At 39.5% G+C, this 16,980-nt stretch overlaps 1 protein-coding gene across 2 annotated transcripts in view; it reads right to left on the reverse strand.

Annotated features, from left to right (window-relative positions):
• Window positions 1-940: 940 nt before the first annotated feature.
• Window positions 941-16,980, reverse strand: part of CFAP97 (cilia and flagella associated protein 97) — a 50,625-nt gene continuing 34,585 nt past the window's right edge. For both annotated transcript variants that reach the window (XM_073341799.1, XM_073341800.1), the window contains exons 5-6: window positions 5,836-5,986; window positions 941-2,867 (exon numbers count right to left, since the gene is read on the reverse strand). In XM_073341799.1, the coding sequence (XP_073197900.1) occupies window positions 2,740-2,867; window positions 5,836-5,986 (279 nt within the window). In that variant the 3' untranslated portion in view covers window positions 941-2,739. The remainder of the gene's footprint in view (window positions 2,868-5,835; window positions 5,987-16,980) is intronic.

Genomic DNA, 16,980 nt, shown 5'->3' on the forward strand with positions numbered 1-16,980 from the left:
ACAAAATGGTAGTTTGAAGAGAAGCACATGGCTCAGCTACTTTACCTTTAATTCATAATTTGAGAACAAGACAACAGGAAATGTTTGTCAACTGTTCTTATATTAGAAGGAATAGGGAAAGAATCAGCTTTCGAGAGGAAAAAACAGCCACTTTCTTCCAAAAGGAAAAGGGAAGATTTTCTGAGGAGATAAAGTGGAAGAGACTATCTAGTAAAGAGAAAAGGAATACTTGTGGCACCTTAGAGACTAACAAATTTATTTGAGCATAAGCTTTCGTGAGCTACAGCTCACTCTAGTAAAGAACACTGAAAATGAGGTGAAAGTCTATAAATATCCCAAGGCAAGAGGATTTTCAACTAATGGCCCAGGACCACAGATGTCTGGGTCATAACTGAAAATTTCAAAGTAAAAAAAAAAAAAAAATCCCTAACAATCTCAGAGAAGTCTAAGAAGAACATATGGTTTCCTTCATCAATGAATGAAGGGAAGTTATATGGAGAGATACTACCAAGGAGGTAGCCATCAGGAGGGAAAAATTCCCTTTGGGATGAAAAGGGAATTACATTTAAACTGCCTGACAGGCTTATTACCCAGGAGCTGTCAATAAACCTGGTTTTAAAAACAATCATCCATGAGTGAGAAAGAACCACAAAGCTCACCTTTGATGCACTTTTGCACCCCCCCATTTCACTAGCTAAACTGTGATAAACAGCCAATTTCTCTCAGTGTCCTTTACAATTGCTGGATAATAAACTAACATAAAATGCTCTAAGAAGCTTATGCAATGATGAACAGAATTTACAATAGGCGTGACATACAAAACTGACAAACTCCCCATACCAAATTAAATCTGAGCAGCTGGGATGATTAAAACTAAGCCTGTTTTGTTAGTTTCTTCAGAGAAAAGAATTGCTATAGGAACGCTTAAAAGTGCATAGTGTAACCTTGATACTGTAGTTTATTTGTGTCTCATTCAAAAATAAAGACTTTAAATGGTGAATAATTTTAATCAGCACAGTTATACAAATAATTACAGCAGTACTATTCAAAGAACGTTACAGTCAAAGAAAGAACAATAATTTCAATTATAGCTTTTTTCTATACTACTGTTTAAAGTTAAAAACTGTTTGAACATTGTCAAGCATATAAAAATTTAATCCACAAAAGTCAGCAGGTTCAGAGGTAAAGCTTCTTTAACCAATACAGTTGTCAAGTTATCAGAGAGGACAAAAGAAACTAGATGATCCTGTGTGCCAAATGTATCACAATATTAAATATTCAAAAACTTATGCCATTGTGCTAAACATGGAGGGAGAAAATGGATCTTACTTTTGTAGGTCTAGGTCACAACACTATTTAACAAAACTTTGTTTAATAGAAAGACCCCCCCCAATATTTCTGCCATAAGGGAGTCAGGACAACAAGCAGAAGTACAGTAGTAACTATGGATAGCAGATCATAATTCATGCTCTTTATGAAAGAAAATCCTGCGGCCAGTGACCAAAACACCTGTTGCAGTTTAGATATGGAACTGAACTACATGACATACTGCCTTCCATTACCACTTCCATAATATCTTACACGTATTATGTAACTGGAAACTGGTGCTAAGGTTGGTCTGAAAACTACTAAAGAGATCTAGTATAAAACATAACATTAAAAATATAAGTTAAAATGCAAAACTTCAGATTTATCCTTGTATTCTACTTTGTCCTCTTTTCTAATCCTGGTTGATAACATCCAAGTTTTGAGAGATACTATCTACTAAATTTGTTTCCCAAAGCTCCATGTCTGTTCCCACCAATGAGCCAGGGCAGAGAGCTGCAAGTAGTGCCACCACTAAAGGCAATGGCTATTAAGCCAGTTTGGGGAGTAGTTGAATTTTCTGTTTTTATTGGACCTCACATTAGAATTTCACTTCACATTTATTCTCCTATCCAACAAACATTTCCACCCAGTACAGCAGGTTCTTCCCCCCCCCCCCCCCCCATGTGTAGGTCCATAAGTCAGGAAAAGACATCATCTCTGACCCAGAATGAACACCATTTCTTTATTCAGCTAGAATGATCTGCAATAGTTGCAGAACAAGACACTTCCTGCATCCTCAACGTTTTAGCTCACTCACATGAAAGGAAGTGGTACTGCTGTGCAACCAGAATGACTTTGTTGCTGCTACAAGGTAGATTTCCTCCGCTATTCTGTACAACAAATTCAGATATTTATATACCCTCTTCCTGCATCAGTAAGAAATAAAACATAGATCTACTTTTTATCAAAAACATTCCCATAAACTGTAATAAAAAGAAAACCCTTTGAGCCATGACCTAGAAGTTCTGAAGACGAAACAAGGATGAAAAATTAGGACCATTTACAAACTAAGCACATGCTTGAAAATTTATTGCAATTTAAAAAATTAAAATTAAAAATTTCAATTTTTACATCTTGGATCCAAAGTGCAGCAATTCCATCCTTCACAAGTGTGAACTTCATTTGTGCTTTGCAAATAAAAATAATTTGCAATTTCAATTTTCACCTCTCTCTTATAAATACATCCTCTTTCAGGAAACACTGATTAAATTGAAATTGTCCATTTAAAACCAATTTACAAGAAATTACACCACACTGCAGTGCACTTTAATCAGCAAACAATGACATTTTCTTGCACCAAGATAATCTACAAAAGCAATAGAAATACAAGTCTGGTGATCAAGTAAGAACTCTGGGCAAAGTAGAAATAATTTATAACCAAGCAGCACGAACATTAGTGGGCTTAGGTCTCCGTAATGCCCCACTAGATGAATCAGAAACTGGTCTCTCAGTCCTATGACTGACTGCACTGGATGCGCTAGATGCTCTTGACGCTCCTCCTATTAGAAAGTATAAGGAGAAAATATATATTAACAAATTATATTGTTATTTTGGATGCTTGGATAAGGTAGGAGGCTCTATTGCTTCCTTTCCCCCCCATACCACCCAAAGAACTGTTGTCATGGTTGTTCTAGAGTTTGGGGGCCAATCCAGACCAATGAGGGGATGTGTCCCTGTCTGGTCTGTAAACCTGGGTGCCTCAAAAGGCTTTATTGCTGTAGCTCCAAACCTGGGCTGCTCACAATCAGCTTACTAGCATGCAGGTCACACCCTAAGTGGCTGTGTGCTATACAGCTCTGGTTCAGCAGCTCTGACCTCAGCAGCCTCTCTACAGACCCTGCCCCCCAGCTTCCACCAGACTTGGTGACAACAAACAAGAATATGATCCCAATATACTCCCAGTTCCAAATTTCCCTAAATTGCCCTTGCCTGGACAACTCAGAGAAATAATTAGATTCGTTGCTCTTGTAAAGAGACAAAACTACATCACATCTTATTAACGTAACTAGGGCCAAATACACCCCTTCCTTTAAACACAGCACTGTGTTTATGGTAAAAATGAAATACATTTATTAACAAAATATACATGGGATTTAGTGAGTTCAAGTAAAAGGAATGAAGATAGAAAGTTACAAGTAAAAAACAAAACACTTCTAACTGTCTAAAACTTAATCTGGCAAGATACAGGCTTTGTTCAAGATGGTTGTTCTGATCAGTCATTCTTTTCCCCACCCCTGGCTGACTTTCCCTCAGTCAGAACTTTCCATAAGAGTACAAGGTGCCGACTTCCCTTGTCAGCTTCCCTTGTTGTCTTAGGTGAAAGATCTTTGCCGAAGCAGGTTGCTCACCTTCATTCAGTTCCCAGAGACTTCAACTCCTTGTTGGTTGAAGGACCCATCTTTCTTAGCTCACAAGAGCTGTTCCCTGGTGTCTGTTTAGTGATGGATGCCAAAGATGGCTTCTGTCTTTGCTTATATCTTTCAAAATTCCATGACTATTTCAAGAGGCAGGATAACCTCATGCGGTTCTTCCCTTCCTGAGGGCTTCCCATTCCCTTGTATGATTTCAATGAAAATGGATCTTCTATTGTTCCTGATTCCACCATGCTTAATTTACATAAGTAAATATAGCTGACATTTCCTCCTGTCTGGGCAGACTATACCGCCTAATATCAATGAGTACCCATAATTCCTTACACAGTGTTAATACATACATTTCACAATGATATTAATCACATGTGTAATTAGTTTTCAGAAAGACCTTGCTCTATACACTTTTATAATACAGTAATATTGTATGCAATCAGTTAGTTCAATTGCTTATCACTTGAGGTTCAGCCTCCCTCTCTCTTCATAGCTCAGATAAAGTTCCTCTTCCCTGCTGGGGCTGCAGCCATGCTGTCTCTTCCCCCACTTGTTAGCTTGATAGCTTTGTTTAGCTGGTATGCAAATGTGCCTCCACTGTGTTTGCCTGACAGCCAATCTGGAATAGACATGCTGACCCCCAACTACCTGTGAGCTTTGATGGTTGTTTATTGCACATGTAAATTGCAGTCTCACTGTCTCTGATCAACCCTTCTTCATTTGTATTCAAGACCTGGGCAGACCTGTTTACAATTCCCCTGAACTGCCTTGTTTAAACACACTATAGTCAGAACTCCAGCAGCGTTGCCAACCCTCACCGCTGGAAAATCATGGGTCAGACCCCCACAAAAATCATGAGATTAAGGAAAACTCCTCATGATTTTTAAGCCAATGAAATGTGGGTTCTCTTTATTTTCCTTTTGGTTTCTGAGCCTTTGAAGTGCTCTCAGATCACACATCTGGCTGACAGCAGGAGCCCCAGCCACCCAGGTCTGACGGCAGAAGCCTCTCCTTGCAGGAGTCCTGTGAGGAGCGGCTCCGGCTATCAGCCCTGGGGTGGGCTGACAGTGGGAGCTCCGGCCGCCCAGGGAGGGCTGGCAGCGATTTTGAAATAAAATTACGAAGGCTGATTCATGATCATGGGCTAGAACCCTCAAATGTCAGGGTTTTGTCCCCCTCCCCAGCAAACCTGACATTTGAGAGTTCTGTCGCAAGATCATGTGTCAGGCTTCATTTTACTTAGAAATCACATCTCTTGCAATTAATTTGTGAGAGTTGGCGTGTCTGAAACCCATCCCATACGTACACCATAGAAGAGAATTAATGATCAGTAAGTTATTTGTTTTCAAATTATACCCCAACAAGCCATATTTTGAGCAAAGATGTGTGTGCAGGGTATGAATAAAGGGGTTCTCACTGTCATAAATGTCATTGCCATGTTTGCTGCAGACCCTCCCAATAAATTAAAAACAAACCTAAAATGGTTTGAGTAGTTTAGAAGTAGTCTGGACAAAGCATTCAAGAATACAGTAGAACCTCATAGTTACAAATAACCTCAGGAATGGAGGTTATTTGAATTCTGAAATGTTCACAACTCTGAACAAAACATTATGGTTTCTCTTTCAAAAGTTTACAACGGACCATAGACTTAATACAGATTTGAAACTTCACTATGCAGAAGAAGAATGCTGCTTTCCCTTTTTTTTTTTTTTAGTAGTTTATGTTTAATACAGTATTATACTGTATTTGCCTTTTTTTCGTCTCTGCTTCTGCCCGATTGTGTACTTCTGGTTCCAAATGAGGTCTGTGGTTGACTGGTCAGTTTGTAACTCCGGTGACTGTAACTCTGAGGTTCTACTGAATGTTGTAGATAATCTTGCTGATGCAAAACTGTTTAACAAGAGGAGTTCTTAGAAATTAGATATGGTAAAGAGTAATCATACAAATAATTCATAGTTAATTTATTTTTACATATGAAGAAAACGATTTATTGTTCTTAAAGAAAACTACTGAAGGTTCTTCCATTGTAACAGGAGTGAGAAAAATGGCTCTGTGTGCAAAAATAAAGTAGAATGCACACAAATGCCATACCAGGTCCACTTACTTGAAGAGCTAAGCTGGCTTAGAGCAGACTTTCCTCGTCTTGTGGATGGTGAAGAACTTAGATAACCCATATGGCGCTGATAGTCCATCAACTGTTCAGAACGCTTCATACCAGCTGTTGGTTTCACTGCTTCCAGTCTCTTTAGAAGAGCCTTAATTTAAAAAAGCCAGTTTTGGTTAAAGAAGCAATAAAGAAAATATGCACAAACAAACTAATTTATATTTGTATAAATCACAATAGCCCACAACTGAAGTGTGATCTATAACTCTACACTCAATACAGTTAATTACCAGTGAAGGGATTCAATGTTATTCCACCCTTGGGTCCATTTTTTCCCTCCTCACTCTTTTAGTTAAGCATATATTAAACTCAAATACTACATTTATTTTAAGTCCCTAAATTGTGTTTTGCACTGCACACTATATACAAAATGAGTGTCTGTATAGCCATTTAACTGTACTTTGTGTTTCTCAAAAACAAAATTAAATAAATCTATCATTACATGGGGGAGGTAAAAATAGTGTGATTGTTTCAGATTAGTTTTCCAGTGAGTGGCATAAGCAGTCATGGAATGTCAGCTATGTCAGTCTAAGTGCAATAAATCCATAAACATACTATAGTTTGCATATGGGAACCTGCATTGAAAGAGAGTGCAAGAGAGAAAGGACAAGTAGTTTTGGCTTAGATGTAGTATGTCATGTGTTTGTATCATGTGCCAGTCTGTTCATCATCAAATGGAAATACCTAGGTAAGCAAAAGTCAAAGGAAGGACTTTGGCTAGAAATAGCTCCTGCTTAAAGCCAGTTGCAAAACATGAAATGTTAAACTAGTCTCTAAATGTTAGATCCAACTTTGTACATATGGTTTTATCGCCATCTCCTACACAGCTGCATAATTTTTGACATGTGGCAGGAATTATAAATTGATCATTCACTAATCCTGAAACTTTAAATTGTAATTTCTCAAAATGTTTAATGAATCAGTCTATACAGGCAGGCTAATCTAATGAACTGATATTCTTCTGTTAAAAGACAAACATGCTATGAATTTACATTCCAATTACTGTATAAGGTCTTTGTACAATTTACATACCAGGAACATCACAGTAAACTTCAAGTATGCCTTATACTGCATAATGATTGTTTATCTACTGGATATGCCCACACTACTCAAGAGTTGAAGGAAACATATAGGTTTGGTTTTAACATACACATTTGATACATAAAAATGCAATCAAGCTGCGATGCACATGTTCAGAAAGGGATGGAGCTCCCATTACAGAAGCAAAAAAGCCAATAATTTTAAAACATGCCTCTTTCACAAGTAAGAAAGATGTTATTTTCAAAAAAAATTAAAATGAAGACAGATGAACATTATTGGAAATATTAAGCCTTATTTATTGAGAGATCAGATACAGATTTTAAAGTGGTAGTGGCAGGTTCTACCCTGCCATAAGGGACCCTCCTGTAAGAGATGAGAGGGTAGCCAGCCTTCATCTCTGTCCTTACTCTCTGCTGAGAATTTTATCAAGGGGCATTATCTGGTACCATTTGTAGCCAGGGTTTTGCAATCTGGACAGCAGCTTACTGGGTATGGAAATGAACCCAACCAAACATTTGAAATGGCAGTCCTGACCTACTGAATCAATGAAGAACTAACAGATTCCTTATATTTGATTACCAACAGTGTAAGCCTTCTAGCCCCTTACTAAACAGTTATTTCATAGAGACAGGTTTCAGAGGAACAGCCGTGTTAGTCTGTATTCGCAAAAAGAAAAGGAGGACTTGTGGCACCTTAGAGACTAACCAATTTATTTGAGCATGAGCCATCTGATGAAGTGAGCTGTAGCTCACGAAAGCTCATGCTCAAATAAATTGGTTAGTCTCTAAGGTGCCACAAGTCCTCCTTTTCTTATTTCATAGAGTCATTTTAAATTGACTTTTCTTTCAATTACTAATTTAAATCTCTGATTTTTAAAGTTAATATTTTCTTTAACACAATATCTTAAAATGTTCACTGAATAATGCTATTACCATTCTTACTTCTTCTGCACCCTTTAGTCTCTATGGCTCTAATCTCACACCATTCAAGTCAATGGGAGTTTTACCATTCACTGCAATAGTTGTAGGATCAAGCCCTATAAAATAAGCTTTTGTTGGTATAAGAGATATTTCACTGATTAGGATTCACTGAAAACAGGGAGCCACTAGATTCCCTTATATTTTAAAATACACCAACACCACTCCTTGCTCTTAAGAACTTGTATTGCAGCTATCATTGTTTTAGCCAAGATGGACTTTAGAAACAAAGCTAAATCAATTTAAAATAAAAAAAATTAGATCAGTGCTCAGCAAATCAAGGCACCACGTGGTTTTCCCCTCATCTCTGAAAAACAATGCTAATGTAGTACGTCTGTTACTATCCCAGCCAGTGCTAGCCCAAGAGACCTGAAAAGGTTATAAAATAGAATTTTTTCTCCCCCTCACCATGTAAGATTAAGTAGATTTCAGATATTGGATTTAACATAAAAGTAGATGAAAACAAGTGAAAGTTTTGTAATCTTCCAGCATTACTGCGCCTTCCTGTTTGCAAAGCCTTACACTGATGAGTAAGACTCTTCCCTTTAGGAACAGGGTCTACAGATTTCTGAAGAATTTCTAAAGCACAAACTGTAGACAGCGGAAGCATGCACTGCATCACTGACATTTGGAAAACAAACAACAAAACAGAAGCCGTATAAAAGATTGGTGCTGCTTAGTGGCTTAAAATGAATGGCGTTAATTCAACTTCCAGCACAGTAAGTGAGCACTAAAACTAGTCTGGGCACTTTCTTTTTTCAAAAATTCAGTATATGTTCTTCTAAAGCCATTCCGGAGTGGGGAAGGGAGAAATCACAAGTAAAATTGAGTATCTAGCGCCATAAAGTTCAGTTTAAATGAAAGTTGAAGCTGCTACTTTCCCTTGTCTTTCCCTTGTTGCTCTTTGGATCTGTGTAGGCTTCAGTTTCAACATCCATTGAACTCCAAATAGCTGACCGTTGTGCCTCAACAGCTGTTCAAGTGTATTTATATTATGACTTCTCTAATTTCGTTCTTATTAGAACCACACTATTATTTTGCAGAGCAGAGAAAGAACAGAAGGTGCATTTGAGGACAGCTCCTTTTTGTTCCTCTTCATGGACTAATTTCTAATTTTCTTCCATTGTTAAAGTGGCATTAATTGGCTCTATACTTGTCAGTTAGTTGTAAGTAACGGATAAACCCCAGAGTTCTTTCATCTATGACGAACACTTAACGGAACTTTGCTAATTATTTTTGTGAGTAGGAGCCACGTGAAGCTCAATGAAAGAAAGCTGAGAAGATAAACAGCAGCATGAGCAAAAAGGACACAGTTTGAATATCACAAGGAACCATTATTTACAGTGCCTTCTATAGTTTCTTTTATTACTGTAGCACCTAGGACCCCATTGTGCTAGGTAGGCGCTGTACATACACAGAACAAAAAGACAGTTCTTCCCCCAAGAGCCTACAATCTAAGTAAATGCTTTGATCATAGTTATCCTACTTCATGTCATTAGCACTATTGCTTGTGCCATGCAAATGGGCACATCTGAGTAACAATCCAAGCAGCGCTATAAACAATGGGATTTTAGCATCCAGGACGAGCAAGCATATTTGCACCCCCTCCTGTTTCTACCCCACTTTCTTTCTCTGTCCCATTTTTCCACCCCCGTGGCTTTGCGCCCTGGGCATCTGCCCCACCCCGGTTATGGGCCTGAGTCCAAGAGCCTGATATTCTTCCCTAGTGAGGGAAAAGTTACAACAGCAACTTCTCCATGTGGCAGGATTTCTAATGCTGGGAACTGCTGCCTGGATCTACACCTGACCTTGGGCTAGATCTGGACTCCTATCACAAGGTTGCCTTTAGACATGGTTTTTTTATTATATTACCAGATTAAAGGAAAGCCTAAATATTTTATTTTAGAAAAACAACCATGAAGCACAAAGCCCTAGGAAGTATCCCCCTTTGCTCCAGCCTCTGGAGGTTCTGCCTGCAGCTCAGCTTCTGAGCTCCTGCCGTATTCCACATTCCAGGAGACTTTGTCCTGCTGCAATTGCATTCTGTTGATCTTTTAACTTCGGACAAATGGGCTAGTGTGTTAACAAGAGCACTCTCAGCACTGTTCCTGCTGCCCTGTAGATGTAATCACCAAGGCTAATAGTGACAAACAACAGCCTTAAAAATCTACAGCCCTCTATTTGACATCTGTTGCCTCTCCAGCCTACCCAAAATGCTGCTGCTAAAATCATCTTCCACCCCTTCCACTTCACCCGCATCACCTCAAGTCCTTTCACTAGTTTCCTATCTATTCCTTAGCAAATGTCAAACTCTTCATCCTTACCTTCAGGGCTCTAAACATCTCCACTCCTTCCTACATCTCAGTTTCTATCTTCTTGCACACCACATTTTGGTTGCCCCTCTCTAATGATCCCTTGTCTCCTCCTCATGACCTTGTGCCCTTTTCAGGGTGGCCTCAGCAGCTGGGACTGCCTCCTTCTTGTGTATCAAGCAATCTAACTTTCCTTCAGAAAATACTTCTTCAAAACTCAGTCTTCAGCTGGCTTTCCAACACTTCTCTGCTCTAGCACGATCTACTCCTGCTCTATCTACTAGAAAAAGTAAATAAAAAAGTACCTTACCTACCTTGTCTTGCTCATAAAGCAATGCAGCATTTACAAGAAAGCCAGATTGTATAAAAACACTCTCCCAACACCTGCTTCTCAATGCCATAATCTCTCCTGACCTTCCCTACCCTCTAACCATCACAGAGTATTGTCATCAGGTTATCTACAGTAGAACCTCAGCGTTACAAACACCTTAGGAATGGAGGGTGTTCGTAACTCTGAACAAAATGTTATGGGCTGCTCTTTCAAAAGTTCTCAACTGAATATTGCAGAATAACATTTCAAAGCTGTATTAAGTCAGAAAAAAAGTTTTAAACCATTTTAATTTAAATAAAACAAGCATGGAGACAGTTACCTTGTCAATTTTTTTAAAAAATTTCCCTTTATTTTTTTAGTAGTTTACATTTAACACAGTACTGAACTGTACAGTATTTGCTTTTTTTCTTTTGTCTCTGCTGCCTGATCGCATACGTCCGGTTCCAAAGAGATGTGTGGGTGACTGGTCAGGTCGTAACTCCGATGTTTGTAGTTCCGAGGGTCTACTGTACCTACTTTAGACTGTCAGCATCTCAGGACAGGGACTCTGAGTTATGTGTTTATAAAGAGCAATGCACATTAACTGTACTGTAAAAATAAGGATTCTTACATATCAACAGTCAGCGTCAGTGCAAGCTTCCTTCCACTGCTCTCCTCACCCAATATACTGTAACTGTTCTGGATGGTATCACTTCCAAAGCTGAGAGGGTGGCTCTGACTAGGTCCATTCACGTTTCTCCAAGGCTTCCAAATGAGCAAATCGATGCAAATTGTGATGGCCATTTATCTGTCAGGAACTGGGCTGAGCAAACTAGCTCATTTCATGCAGGCCACCTAACAAGTGCCAAATGGTAATGACTTTTAATCATGACCAAACAGAGACACATTTAAAATGGCAACCTATGTGTTTATCCCATTACTTTACAGAATGTGAACTGATTCAGGGACTAGATGGTAAAGTACCTGTATGATGGTGTTTTAAGGTCTCTGATTTATAGCCGGGGCTGGTCCCATTATAAGACCTTGTTTCAGTTGCACATTGCTAGATTTTAACCATTCAGGCTGAAATTTCCCATGACAGGAGTTGGTCTCTGGCTGAATCTTTTTGGAAACTTGCAGCCAAAATGTCTCAGCCATTTCTGAGAATGGGGCTCAGGAAAATACATGTTTTTTCAGTGTTAAAAGATATGACAACCTTTTCTTTGGAAACCTTTAGCAATCTCCTGTTTTGGCACAGGGATTTGAAATTTGGCAGGTGGTGGCCTTTGTGTCAGGGATGGACCGTGTGCGGTCTCTGTAAAAAAATCCACCAACATTTGGCGAAGTTATAAACCTTTGGGGGTGGGGGGAGGGGAAAACACAGTTTGAACAATACTCAGAGACTTGTTAGAGCTTAACAGCTAAAATCTTTGAAGATTTCATCTTCCCTGAGCATGCTCAAGCCTCTCACAGCTCGCTAATGCTGACCAGACTGCAGCTGCACTATCCTCAGAGCTTCTGAAGATGCTCCCACCAATCAAGGGCTGTAGGGGACTTTTCTTATAATTGCTGCTCAAGGCCAGGGATGGGCTAGGCAGAAGAACCCAGAGCAGGGAACCTCTTAGTCCTATGCACTCAGTGACCTCCGCCCTTCCTGGCACCTCAGCTACATGCAGGAAGAAGGCATTTGATTGAAATGCAGAGGGCCAAGAGCCAATATTCCTGACTCATCATTCCTCTGCTGTCAACAGTGAAATCCACTGGTAAAAAAAGTGTCCCATCCCCCTCTGGTGCTGGTCCACATAAAGGATAACAAGCTGCTGCCATCAGTTACTGCATTAGCTCAAGTGACAGAGTCTATGAGGTGAATCTAAAGGTTCCAACCCTGCTGATGACCCATGTCAGTGTCAATATGATGCCACATGATGGAATCTCCTGAGGAGGGGTGGGGGTATCTGCTTTTAAAGCAAAGGAAATTATATAGAAAAAGCTATGTTAAAAGGGACATTATGAAGGCTTCAAAGTCAAACATTTAAAAGTTAGGACATGCCAGAATTAAGGTTGCCTGTGCTGCCATGTGCATATGCGTTATGATACGGTCTTTAATTGCATGATCACATAATACTTTTCCCCCACCTGCTCTAGGGATGAATCAGGGTTGCATACTGAAGAAGACTGTCTGTGGGACCCCTGCAGAAGTTGGAAGATGTGTAGCGAATGAGGCAGGAGATTGTAGGATGGTCCCACAGTTAAGGCAGTTGAATGCGACCTGGAGAACTGGATTCTACCCCTGCTTCTACCACAGAGTGACTAAGTGATGCTAGACAAGTCACTAAAACCAAACTTTTCACAAGTGATCACTAACTGTGTGTTCGTCATTTTCTGGGTGTCTAACTTGAGACCTGGGGTCTGATTTGCTTAAGTGCTGAGCACTCACAGCTGCAACTGAAGTCAATGAGAACTGTGCTGTGAATATCTGAAATGCTATATAATGCTAAACACTCTGAAAAATCTGGGCCTAGGTATCTCAAAATTGGGCAGCCAAAATTAGTGGATACTTTAGACCTTAATCTCTCTATGATTCAGTTTGCCATTTGTAAAATGGAATAATAAACCCCCTCGACTCCAGCATGTGTTGTGAACATAAATTCGTTAATGCTTGTGAAGCATTCAGATGCTATAGCAGTGGTCCCCAACCTTTCTGTGGGAATAGCACATTCCTATTCCCAACAGACTGCGGCGGGCGCCAAACACCCCGCTGCCGAAATGCCGCCGAGAAGCAGCAGTGGAAAGAAGCCTCGCTGCCGAAAAATGGCAACACTTCTTGGCGATATTTCAACGGGCAGTTCTCAGGTGGCCAGGCTCGGCGGTGGCATTTCGGCAGCACGGTGTCCTGCAGGCGCACACAAGTGACCCTGCGGGCGCCACTGCACCCATGGGCATCGGGTTGGGGACCCCTGTGCTATAGTGATGAGGACCACAGAAAAGCCTATGAGGAAATTAATAATTCGGTCTTCAGAGCAGGGTTTGAAAAATGTGCAGTAAACACAGCATGGGGCCACACACCCCGAACAACGAGGAGAAAAAAGTTGCTCATTAAGTGAGCACCGTCCATTCTGTGCACTGAATGAACGAGGGGGGTCCTGTAGAAAAAGAAACCAAAAACTTTCTCTCATAATGCATACATATAAGGAGGCTGCATTAAGGTTGCACAGGCAGTCTGGATTCTGGCATTTCCTAGTTTTTGATGCTTGACTTTGCAACTTTAAAAATGTTCCTTTAACATAGTTTATGCAGACTACTAGTCTGCATAATAAAATAAACTTCCAACTCGTAAGGTACTTTAGGATACATTCCAGCCTATAAGCTTTAGCATGCTGACAATTATGTATTATGATTATATTCACACCGCATTTGGTTTAATGTGTGTCAATACAGACAGATATATACCTGCAGAAGTTAGAAAAATTCTAACATAGCAGCAACATTTGTTCCACATTCCATTAGGAAAAAATAGGTTGACAGAAAAAAGAATATGCCAGACTTATTTTACAAGGATAAAACATTGTGTGACTCAATAGTATCCTCTACTGGTCAGTCATATTTTGTTCTTGCTATTTCAGATAGCAGCCTATAACCTAAACAAAATGATTAAACTTTCCTGCTTACAAAAACAAAAATTAAAAGAAATAGCCAATGGGAAAAGTTTGACATCCATGAAGAATCAACTTGGAAAGAGGTGGTCATTAAAATGTCCACAATAAGAAAGATCTGAGGGCTGTATTAATGACATTTTGAAGATTTATCAGTTCATGTATTTCTATTCAGTTTTATGCTGCTGACATCTAGGGCAGTGGCTCTCAAACTTTCCAGACTACTGTATCCCTTTCAGGAGTCTGATTTGTCTTGTGTACTCCCAAGTTATACCTCACTTAAAAAAAATCAGATATAAAAATACAAAAAAGCGTCAGAGCACTCATTACTGAAAAATTGTTCACTTTCTCATTTTTACCATATAATTATAAAATAAATCAATTGGAATATAAATATTGTACTTTTATTTCAGTGTATAGTATACAGAGCAGTATAAACAAGCCATTGTATGAAATTTTAGTTTGTACTGACTTCACTAGTGCTTTTTACGTAGCCTGTTGTAAAACTAGGCAAATATCTAGATGAGTTGATGTACCCCCTGGAAGACCTCTGCGTACCCCTAGTTGAGGGCCTCTGCTCTAGGGGATAACTCCTGTACAGAACCTCTGCTCTAGGGGATAACTCCTGTACTGTACAAATGAGTATTTGTGGTATTTTTCTTCTTGGGCTAAAAGCAAACATTAGGAACATCTTCAGAAATATTTATCACACGTTAAGGGAGTAATCTATGAAATGGCTAATTGAATTTTGGAGTATGCAAACGTGAAGTCATTCATTTTTGATCCCAAAGATTCTAAAGCAATAGATGGTTGGATAATACTGACAAAGAAAGGTACTTGTGGATTCAAGTTAGCAGTAACAAAGATAGAAGTGTATCACAGGTGGTAAGAGAGACTAACTGGCACAATGTTTAGATAAGAAAAAAGGCAAATTATAACAGTGTATCATGTTATGATTGGGGTCTACCTGGAGCATGGCATCTGGTTTTCAGCACCATGCCTGTCCAGAAAATGTACAAACTCTGGAGGAGATTCTGAGAAGAACTACTAAATTTGTCAAAGATATGGGAACCCCAGCTATAGTGGCAGGCAGAAGAATCTAAGCTTACAACTGAGAAGCTGATAGGGTTAAGGAAATCTTATTGCAATGTACCTAAAAAAAGACCACAAAAACTTGAGTAAGGTCCTATTCCAAATAAGCAACAAAGGAAATTAAGAGACTATGCAAAGTTTAGCTATGTGGTAGTCTGGCACGCTGTAAGATTTATCAACATGATTTTTTCTAGATGACAACGAGCATCACACATCTGTAACTTGTGTTTATTACAATTTAAATTCATACACTACGTGCATAACTTACTTTAAAAAAGCAACCTGACAGAGGTTTGGGTGAATATGGGGATAAGCATAGCCCACGAGAGAGAAGAAGAGTCTTTGGCATCCCGGCAGAATTGGTATTAGGATTGCTTGGTCTGACTACATTTTCTCAGATGTACATGTAGGAGCCTGTTTTGGACTAGTGCTTGTGCTTTACCTCTGATGATGGTATAAGAAACACAATGTGGCAATCCAGAATACAAGTGGCCAAAGGAACATATCACTGATAAATTTGTAGTTTAAACAGCCTATTAAAAAGAAAGATCGCAGGCAAACTGTCATGTAGGATATTTAAATATTTCCATGCCTCAATCACATTCCAGAAAAAAAGAAAATCCCAATTTATTCTTTTTTAAATGGACAACTTGATTCCCTCTATACTGAACTGAATATAACAAGATTATGCAATCTAACTTAAATGTCTATTAAAATTGTAACAAACAAGGTGTAGGGTATATGACCGTAGTTGAGAGATGCTGATGGCCCCCATACACTTGTCATAGGTAGGGCCCTACCAAATTCATGGTCCATTTTGGTCAATTTCACAGTCATAGGATTTTAAAAATGGTAAATTTCAGCTATTTAAATCTGAAATTTCACAGTGTTGTAATTGTAGGTGTCCTGACCCAAAAAGGAGTTGTGGGCATGGGGTCACAAGGTTATTGTAGGGGAGGAGGCTGCATTACTGCTACCCTTACTTCTGCATTGCTGCTGATGGCAACGCTGCCTTCAGAGCTGGGCTCCTGGCCAGCAGCTGCTGCTCTCCAACTGTTCAGCTCTGAAGGCAGCGCTGCCATCAGGAGCAGCACAGAAGTGAGGGAAGCAGTAACGCAACCCCCCCACTACAATAACCTTGTGACCCCCCTACAACTCCCTTTTAGGTCAGGACCCGCAATTTGAGAAACACAGGTCTCCACTGTGAAATCTGTATAGTAAAAAGGAGTTGTGTCTGTGTCTGTGTGTGTGTGTGTGTGTGGGGGGGGGGTCAGAAGGTTATTGTAGGGGGGTTGCGTTACTGCTCCCTTACTTCTGCACTGCAAAACAATGTTAACCGGGACGACTTTAAGTGAGGAGTTACTGTATATAGGTTCAACATAATGGGATAAGCACAGAGCTACAGACATTGAAAATGATGGCAGATTATACAAATAGTTATTTCTGATTCAGTTTAAGTCATACGATTTATTCTTTGTGTATCAATATACTTAATGGGTTTTGTTGTCAGTGTGTAGATATGGTTTCCCCGCCTCTTAAGACCAGGCATGCAGAAAAACTAGTATGTGCCGAGTTAGTTTAGTCTACTTAATCTGCCACCCAGAACTGAGGATACATTAACTAGATTTAAATAGAAGCTGTTTCGCTCAAGTGGAACATTTCTACAGGAAAGAAAAGCCATACGATTTTAAATCCATTTC

Source organism: Lepidochelys kempii, chromosome 4 (assembly GCF_965140265.1).
Source record: "Lepidochelys kempii isolate rLepKem1 chromosome 4, rLepKem1.hap2, whole genome shotgun sequence".
Lineage (NCBI taxonomy): Eukaryota > Metazoa > Chordata > Testudines > Cheloniidae > Lepidochelys > Lepidochelys kempii.